At 37.2% G+C, this 10046-nt stretch overlaps 1 protein-coding gene across 1 annotated transcript; it reads right to left on the bottom strand.

Moving 5' to 3' along the window:
* Window positions 1–4328: 4328 nt before the first annotated feature.
* txna (thioredoxin a) lies at window positions 4329–9685 on the bottom strand. The gene is made up of 5 exons (XM_079813658.1): window positions 9380–9685; window positions 7697–7801; window positions 7550–7615; window positions 5269–5334; window positions 4329–5106 (listed from the first exon to the last, which is right to left on the bottom strand). The coding sequence occupies exons 1-5, from the start codon at window positions 9401–9403 to the stop codon at window positions 5041–5043; spliced, it is 327 nt and encodes a 108-aa protein (XP_079669784.1). The 5' UTR covers window positions 9404–9685; the 3' UTR covers window positions 4329–5040.
* Window positions 9686–10046: the final 361 nt, after the last annotated feature.

Here is a 10046-nt window from a genome sequence, read left to right as displayed (position 1 = left end):
TTACTTGCAGCTGATTGGTCCAGTTTGGGTTTGCGACCTCTAAACCAGAATAAAACCTGCTCCAGAGCAGGTTAGCCGTGTAGTGTAAGTTACCATGGTGATGGACACTGCTAAAAACCAATCCACCTTCTTGAGCCAGAAAAAAAACAGATTTCAATCTAATCTCGAACTTACATGGGTAGCAACTGAAACCAGCTTTGTGCAACAGGCCACTGTAGTGTTCACTGTAGGTCACTGTAAAGTTCAGAATGAATAGGACAGGCTGTGTAATGCTCTGCGATTGGGCCTGTGGAGGGACAGACATGGCTAATGTTTTTTTTTTTTTGAGTGTGGCTCATACAGTGGTGTCTTCAGCTGCTATTTTTTGTACCAAACTGTGATGTAAATTTAAGTGTATTTTTTTATTAATGGTTGATTTTTGTAAATTAACTATTTGTGTGTGTACCCATTATTTTTCTTTTTACATACAAAATTCAGAAATCTTTGAAAGAGATCACTGAATTTTTTTTAACCATTACATTTTTGTGTTTATTTAAAATTAGACAAATCTGATATTATTTTAACCCTCAAATGGTCTTCATTTACTGTTTACAAATGTTGTCTTTGGGGTCAGTGTGACCCCAAAATTGAAAGCGTAATTGTAAAAAATATAAACGTTTTCAATAATACAAATAATATATCATTTTTTTTATTTACTCCTCATCTATACATTAATGCTGTGTTTTGGGAGATTTGAAGTACTTTTGTACCAATTTACCACAAAAATCTGCAACTACACCATTAGCTTGCATGAGAAATATCATTTTTTTTAATGAAAAAATCACTTAAATGATGATCTAAATTTAATTTAAATTGTTTCTGGATATTGATCTAGGTGTTGGGTGTAGAATTCTGCCATCTGGTGGTTGGATTTATGGGTATAGCAATTTAAGCAATAACTTGTTTTGACCAGCAGAGGGCCATTGAAAGCCATTCATTATACTGGATGTGGCCACCTTGTTTATAAATGCCATAAAAGCCACACCTAAAGGTCAAAAGACTCAGAGTCAGATTATAGTTGCATATTATTGATTTTAAAAATAATAATTTAACTTTAGAATGTAGATAAAATAAATAATGTGTAAATAAAACCAACAGCATTATCCAGAAATAAACGGGTAAAAGGGATAGCAATCCTCTGGCTCAGAGTCCCCGGTCTTCCAGTTTTTAGCACATTTTTTGGAATTCAGCACATAGTCCAGGGTCTCAAGAAGTGTGTAGGCCTACCTCTTTGCCATACTGCCAGCACAGAATGATCCAGGTGCAGGACACCAAAGGCACTCTTTTATTTATTTTGCGTGGGAACAACTATGTTTTCAAAAGACATATGCAACTCTTACATCTCACCATAAACTTTCTCAAAGTGGAAAAGGTCAGTTGTTTTCATCTCCATTTGATCTCTCTCTTGCTCTCTCTGAGTGTGTGTGCGTGCAGCCGTGCACACGCGTGTGTGTGTGTGTGTGAGAGTGTGAGAGTGTTTGCGTGTGTGTGTGTGCATGCATGTTTGGGCATTAGGTCTCACTCTTTTATATCTTTTTTCTACATTTGTGGCTGATTTTATTTGCCAAATTCTATACAAATGCTCTGTGGCAGTCCTGTCTCTGTGTCTCTGTGTGTGTGTGTGTGTGTGTGTGTGTGTGTGTGTGTGTGTGTGTGTGTGTGTGTGTGTGTGTGTGTGTGTGTGTGTGTGTGTGTGTGTGTGTGTGTGTGTGTGTGTGTGTGTGTGTGTGTGTGTGTGTGTGTGTGTGTGTGTGTGTGTGTGTGTGTGTGTGTGTGTGTGTGTGTGTGTGTGTGTGTGTGTGTGTGTGTGTGTGTGTGTGTGTGTGTGTGTGTGTGTGTGTGTGTGTGTGTGTGTGTGTGTGTGTGTGTGTGTGTGTGTGTGTGTGTGTGTGTGTGTGTGTGTGTGTGTGTGTGTGTGTGTGTGTGTGTGTGTGTGTGTGTGTGTGTGTGTGTGTGTGTGTGTGTGTGTGTGTGTTCTACATTGCATTTGTGCTCAAGTACCAGTCCATCATTTCGGTGTAAAAATTTTCAGATTTATGCTGGGTTTAATGATATTATTTTTTTTTTTTGAAAAATGGAAAAAAAGTCTTTTTTTTGCATTTCCCATTCATTTTCAATTGCTTCCCCAAAGCATTTGAAGACAACATTAATGACATTTTTTTACATACCTTCAGAACAACCGAATCAAGGCCAGTTTTTTTGTGTATGTATATATAGATAAAGTAGGAAAAGTCACAAAATTTTATTCCTCAGAGATGAAGGGAACCATTTTTTTAACTAGTGAAAAGTCGATTGGGGTCATATTGACCCCAAGGACAGATTGAGGGTTAACCTTATATCTGTTATTTAACAGTCGAGATAATTCTTTAATGCTAATACTAGCAAAAGACACTAACCAGGTTTAAATCCCAGTTGCACAGATGGGAACGTTCTAACACTGCGTTAAAACTTGCCCCGCTACTAGAACTATGCTATTCCATAAAGTCACTGATGCAATTGGCACAATTAACTTTTATTCATTTCTATTGAGAAAACATGAGAAACAAACTGAGAGAAAGAACCTGAATATTCAGAAATTATTTCAAGAAATTACTATTTCAAGAATCTATTTCTCCTGCTTTGGAATGCTGTGTGGGGAGGGAAAATGACATGCAGCCCCCAGACTGGAGCGGGCAGACAAATATCTCCCCTGTTTCATGCTGACTTTCACTGCAGCAATGCCCTGAGTGATGAGGTCCCATCCATTTCTGAAATCTTCATTATCAAAATGATGAGCAGTACTTAACTGCTTACTATCAACAGCTGCATTGCTAAGAGAAGTCTGAGAAATAGCCAGAGTGAAAATTTATATTTTTAATAAGGAGGGATATGAATTTGAATGGCAAGTAGAGAAAAAAATTTACATGATCCTAAAAGTTTTCAGATCATTTGTATAACCTTGTAATTGGCACTAAATGCATGGTTAATATGATAAGACATCATATTAACTAATACTGGCCATATACAGAAGAGGATTGCTATAGACATATCACTTTGGCTATTCAAGTGTAATACTCTTGCTCATCATCATTGAAAAGTGAAATAATTTGTGTACATTCTTGTGGTGGTTGCCATCTCTTTTGGGAAGTCCTGCTCCAGCTGAGCAACTGCTAATGAGATGAATGAGAATGCGAACAGAGAGCTTACTCAAACGTTGGCCTATTCTATAGACAACATCTGTGATCTGTGTTAAAAAAAATTTTTAAAAGAGAGATTGTGTCCTAGTTTGTAACAGCAAACAAAAACGTATTTCTCAGTTACAATGGACATACTTCAAAAGCAGATGAACAAATTAAGATTGGGGTGAAATGTATACAAATATAAATAAGTCCAGTTGTTATTTATATTAACATTATATTAATAACATTCTACAAATGAGTTCTGCTCAAATATTTTTAAACATAAATAAACAGCATGCACATTTTCAAAATTTGTTAACAACCATGATTTATTCTTTTCCTATAGGTAGTGTAAATTCTGCCATCTTGCAGAGGAAGGCTGCCTCAGTGATTTGTTGATGGGTTAAGGATCCATTGAGAAGGACATAGCTGCAGTCTGGAGATCTCCAAAACAGGGTGGGACCTCCAAAATAAGGCGTGGCTTCCTCCCATTAACAGACAGGTGCATGACATGCATGCAGGACCCCCCCCGGGGCTCAGACTCACTCTACCAGTTTAAATCTTTTAGCCAAGCATATAATAGGCTACATCTTATAACCTTGCACTCCAGTTATATCAGATCAAATGCACATGACTCTTGCTTGTTGAAATGTTATGAACAGCAGCTATGCTAATTATTTTCCATTTGCTTTTGTTTCTAGTTCAGGATGCCCACCTCGAGGTGACTCCAGTTTGGATCCAGCCAATTCAAACTCAGAATCAACAACACATACACCACTGCTCTTCTATATGTAAATACTTCAGTACTTAGATCTTATGGTCTACTTTTTAAAGTGTTTGAGCTAATGTTTTTAAGTTAATAATCAATCTGAAACCAGTTCTCTTCCTCCTGCATTCATGGAGGATATTTAGGCTACGCATTCAAGTGTCATCATTACAAAATGAATCCACCAACCCCTCCAGCAACAAGTAGATGCTAAAAGAGAGAGAACAAATAAAAAGTGATCGTACAGGCTCTAAGCTTGCCCAGTGATGCATGCCTCGTGTCAATGTTTGTAATAATCCTAAAACTAGATGAAGAATACAAAATGATCTGGTATGAAGAAATAAAGCAAAAGTGTGATATGATAAATGATGGGTTGGGCACTGTTGACATGACAGTTTTTTTTTTTAATTACATTTTCTGCTGACATGTAAAAGGAGGAATAACAGCTGCAAAATAAGACAAGGCCCTCAATAGTAGCCAGTAAGGGATTCTAAGTTTTATAAAAGGGTCTTAGTGATCAATTTTTTTCAAGGTGGATGCATTGTAATACCTCCCTTATCCAATCATAATGTGATGGAGGAGAGGCACTAGCAATGTAAGCTGGCCACTAGAAATTTATACAGCTCCAAAAATGACTTTTTTGAGAATCCTTTAACAATACATGAATAGAACAAGCAAACAACAGGCATCCATTATAATCAAGGACTGGGACCAAAAAAAAACTAGCTATCAGTGCAGAAATACACTTCAGCAGCAAGATTAATTTGAAAACTTCTGAAGAACAAAAAACAATATTCTCAATAAGATTTTTATATTTATAATTGTGTTTATTGATCTTGAAAAAAAAAAGACATTTAATAAAAGTTATGTGTGAACACACCGAGATACACAGAGGAAATCATTATTATGGAAATGGATGACAGATTTTGTAAGTCAGATTCTGACCTGCTAAAATCGTAAAACGTTTAGAAAATGAAAGTTCCTTTTGTGAATAACAAAAACAACAACTGGGCAGTTATTGTTAGTGAATTTTGAGCTCGGGCTACACAGGAAACATTTATGCGTGTCATATCAGGCTTAGTTTTTGTATTGGACCACCATCTTTTCAAGTTTATCCTGGTTGGACCCTGAGAAGTCGTCCAGCTACAACAGAAAACAAGTGATTAATTATCTTCCAGTTATTGTTTGGATGATTTAAACACTGCATATTCATAGAAAGACATCTGCAACTGTGTACAGTTGTGTGACTAATATTAGTTCAACTAGAGGCTTTATGGAGCACTCAGGAAAGACAACAGAACAAACCTTTTTCTTGTTCATGTAGAATTGGAATGTTGGCATACATTTGACGTCACAAGACTGAGCTACATCCTGAAAAACACAGAATATAATGTTTTTATTGCTTAGGACTTTTTATTGCTCTCATTCTATTGCTTTGAGCTAAAAAAGAATTTCAGATTTTATGTATGGTTTAACGTAGACAAGTTTCTAAGTTAAAATGTTGAAGGTCATTTTGTTTGATTCCATGGGAAAATGAATTGCAGGGCACATTCAGAGCAAGGAATTAAAAGCAAAAGTATTAAAGAATGACTGAAATGTAACCATACCCTCTAGTTGTGTATGTCATGAGTTAAGACCGCTAAAAATAAGTAAATTAGAAGCCATTTCCCTAGTCAGCGCAAATTCTTTTTCTGCCAATGACTTTGTATCAGGTACTTCCCTATACAGACATTTCACATTGTATTGCATATACAATACCTGCTATGACTACACAGCAAGTATTTGTCCATCTAGGTTACAAAAGGGAACTTAAAAAAAAAGGAACGGTTAGGTGACGAGAGCTTACATTTCATTAAATCCAAAGGGATTTAGGCCTAAACACTATGGATTGAACAATAAAAATCATGAAAGACTCTGACTGATTTCCAGTGACTCTTACTGTGAAACAACAGATGTAATTTAGTCTTTTACTCACATATAAACATTGATCGGCAAACACACATAGATCACTCAAATAAGGTAAAGGGAAGCTAAAACATGATAGACAACAGTAGACTTGGATTAAACCGTTCGATTTATATGAAATTTTAATGAAAGTTTAAGCATCAGGGCCCTATCATACAACCGGCACAATGCAACGCAAGTGTTTTTTGCTAGTTTCAGCCCGACAGAGTTATCATTTAAGTCCTGTGCCACATTGTTTAAATAGCAAATGCATTTGTGTGCCCATGGACGTGCTGGTCTAAAAACGAGGTGTGTTCAGGCGCTTCCTTGTTGGCGCGTTGCTATTTTGAAGCAACGGAAATAGACTGTGCCATTGACCAACTGAAACCCTGGACCAAAGGCAATATATATATATTTTTTTTATATTTAAAGAGCACATTAGTAATACGCGTCTATAGGCGGGTGCAACATTCTGCTTATTACACACACAGGGACGCGCAGCAGCCCACAAACCATTGTGTAATATAAAAAAATAAAAGGATTCCTCTCCGGAGAAGTGTTCAGTCTTTCCACTTGCAAATTCCACCATGTAAATAGCAATCGGCCATGGCGCAAGCACAACCGGCTTTTAAAGGGAATGGGAGATGAGACTATGATTGGTTTATTGCACGTTATGCCGAGGTCAGACTGCACGATTTTTAAATTCATCGGATCACTGCTCTTTTCACACTGCATGACTATCTGGGCCAGCATTCAGTTGCTGCTGTGTTGCACTGCGCGATGGACCGGCGACAATGGGGTTTCACATTGTATGACTGTTCTGTCCCGTCCGCAAACTACGTTTCACAAGCAAACACACAGGAGATGTGACAAGGAAACAACACAAGATCACACGTGCGTCAGACTGGAATGGTTCTTATAACTGATTTGCAACAAAAAGGAGAAGAAAAAAAAAAGATTATGGCGAAGGAAATGGTTTGGGTGCACAAGCACCGATTTGCCTATGATTTTGGGCATTTGTCAGCAATTTTGCAAAACCTGCCGGCGAGTCAAAATCGGGGACAAAATCGGGCAGTGTGAACTCCGCATTCCACCCAAAACCCATGACTCATTAAGAGACTAAGTACAAGCCTTTTAGACCACCTGCCGGACATGCCGCCCATTTTTCACGTCGTTAAACTAGGAAAAGTGGATTCGGTCACGCCCTAAGTGCACCTGCATGCGCTCAGATCGTTAAAATAGGGCCCTCAGAGTTTTGGGTGAATGGACTTTCAAAAGAAGGACAGATCTCTCAGATTTTATTAAAAATATCTTCATTTGTGTTTCAAAGATGAATGAAAATCTTATGGGTTTGGAATGACATGAGGAAAGGTAAATGTTGAGAATTTTCATTTTTGGGAGAACTAATCCTGTAAGTATCCAGCTTTGTGCTATGACTGCAATAAACTAAAAAGTATATCTTTTGTTTAAATTCTGAGTTTGTAATTCCAAGTTCTACTAGGATGTGAATGCTTTTTACAATTCTGAATCTCATAAATAGGGCCAAATTTTGACATGCCATTAACACAGCGTTTTGCATGTTTGAAGATGCATTATTATACAGTTGTGTATTGGCGGCAAAAAACTCCAATAGAAAACTCACCTGTGCATCATCCACGTCCACTTTGAGGAAGACCACATTAGCATAGATAGGATTTTCAGACAGACCCTAGAAGTGAGTCCAATAAGTTAATTCCAATAACCCAATGAATACAGTGATTCAGATGCAAAAAACCCAAAGGTTACTTACTTTGTAAAAAGGTGCGATGCTCTGACAAGGCCCACACCACGTGGCTGTAAAGTCAACCACTACAAGCTTATCACCTGCATTAGACAGAGCTTGGTCAAAGCCTTCCTGTGAACATAAGTCAATGCTGGATTTAATTTTCTGTCACTAATACCATACAGAGCTATTTCTTAAAAAAAACAAGACAGTGTCGCTGTGCACCCTTATTTCTATTGAGGCAAACAACATGATTGTAATAAATTACAAAGACATGATTACGTGAAACCTTATCTGCCTTTACATCATTCCAGACTGTGGAGCGGAAGTGGAATCAGTTGAAGAGATAAAAATCAGCCCCTCATGCGGTTCCAGACCAGTTTTTATTAGTCTGTGCTTTGCTTAGTGATGAACAAAGCTTGATGCTTTGTCTGCTTTTGGAACAATAGGCTTTATGCCGGACGTCACATGTACAAACAGGTCTCATTGCATCCGCTTGTCGGAGAAAGTGTTAACGGCAGTACAAACTGACGGCAAAAAATGTGGACTTTGGTAATCAGCAAACCTATAGCCATTTATTTTTATTGTTGCTGTTTTATTCGATTTAAATATCTAAATGTTAGTGGTATGAAGAAAAATAAACTTTTAGATATCAATCTGCATATGCGATGAAATTGGTTATGCCCATCTTTGCTCGCTTTTCATTAGTTACATTAGTTGATACAACAAACTAAATGGCTACATTTTTGTCAGTTACTCAAGTTGTTTATAGAACTGTTGTTTAAAAGGAACATGCCTAACTGGATAGTATAAATTATTGTTCAGTTAAAATGTATATTTCTGTGCATCTCATTTGCTTTAATGAAAAAAAACACACTGGTAACGTTAGACCACCACAGTCAATACTTTTGTAATGTTACAATTAGGCTATTTATCTGTAAATGACGGCTTTTGACTGAAATCAAACAAAAGTAAGAGAGTATCAACATGATGACAGTTAATGATGTCCTTGTATTAAGTCTTGACTTTCACTGCGGCAAATTATCCACACACACACAAAAAAAGAAGACGGAAAAAACCTCTGAAGAGTCCCACCACGTGACTTGATGGCGCGCTTGGTTTCATCAGGCCGCGATCACAGAAATAAACAAAATGATACAGGAGTGTGATATTTTAGTTAATCGTGTGAACACTGTAAACGATAGTTTTTTTCAACGGTAGGTTTAGACAACACCGCGTTGCCATGAGCAGGAAGTTATGTAACATGAAGCGGCATGCCAGCTGCCGCAAAACTATGCATTTAACGTGCATTTGTTCATAATCTTACAACAAAACGGTGATAAGAGTGATAAGAGAGCCGCATTTTGGGTGGCTTAAACCATTTTTGGCTTTCAGGTTTTGTTGTGGCACGTGTAAGTTAGACATTAGCTTGAGTAAAGAAGTAGTTAGCAGATAGGCTAACTTACTATATTTTTCACAGTATGAAGACATATTTAATCTTATCCTTTGCCAATGCTGTGAATTCTAACACAGGGATGTTCAATTTTCGACCAACTTAATTGAAATCGGTTTGATGGGCAGCTAAAGGCTCTCGTGCAGTAGTTAGTCGGCAAAACGTGTCCTCCCTAGTCATACCGCGTGATTTTGCTTATTTTTTTGTTAAATAAAGTTTTTACATGAATGTCTGTTGAATGAAGCCAACGCTCTTACCTGATCTTCAATGACGATGATCATTTTATCGCTTTACTGCTATGACGAGCTCGGAGAACAAACCTTCCACAACACGCTCACCCAGAAATGGACCGTCGTCTGCTTTGCTTACACTATCAAACGTGTTCTTCACGGCACCGATTCATTCAAAAAAGCCCTGCCCATATAACGTTACGTATAACGGCATTTTACGGGACTCTGTAATCTGGGAGTAGCACTGAACATTCTTCTAAAATAAACTTCTGTAGATTTTTTCCCGTTGTAAAATGTGTCAGATATTTTACAGTTGTTAAATCCACGTGTCACATGACATACTTCTTAAGTAGTTAAAATGGTCAAACAAACCAGTCAACCCAGATTTTATATTGCATTATCATATTGTTGATATTGCCATTTTTTTGCATAATTTTTTCCTCGTCTGTGATCAAAACAGACACGAACCACTTTTACATTTGCATAAACAAATTTTTATCACACTGATTGACACTAACAATTCACATTACAGTGATTGCACATTTATATTAAACCACTTTTAGTAGCCATTGTCAAATGGCACTTTTTTAGCATTGCAATTGCATTCACATAGGCTAATTCGATTTCTGACACATTATTAGGTTTCTGACTATATCACAATGCAGATATTTTATCTAATAAGCTTGTCTTTTTG

The sequence above is a fragment of the Gobio gobio genome (assembly GCF_949357685.1).
Source record: "Gobio gobio genome assembly, chromosome: 3".
In the NCBI taxonomy this organism is placed as follows: domain Eukaryota; kingdom Metazoa; phylum Chordata; class Actinopteri; order Cypriniformes; family Gobionidae; genus Gobio; species Gobio gobio.
Note: the sequence above shows the minus strand (reverse complement) of the source record. Positions and strands in the feature narration are given on the sequence as shown.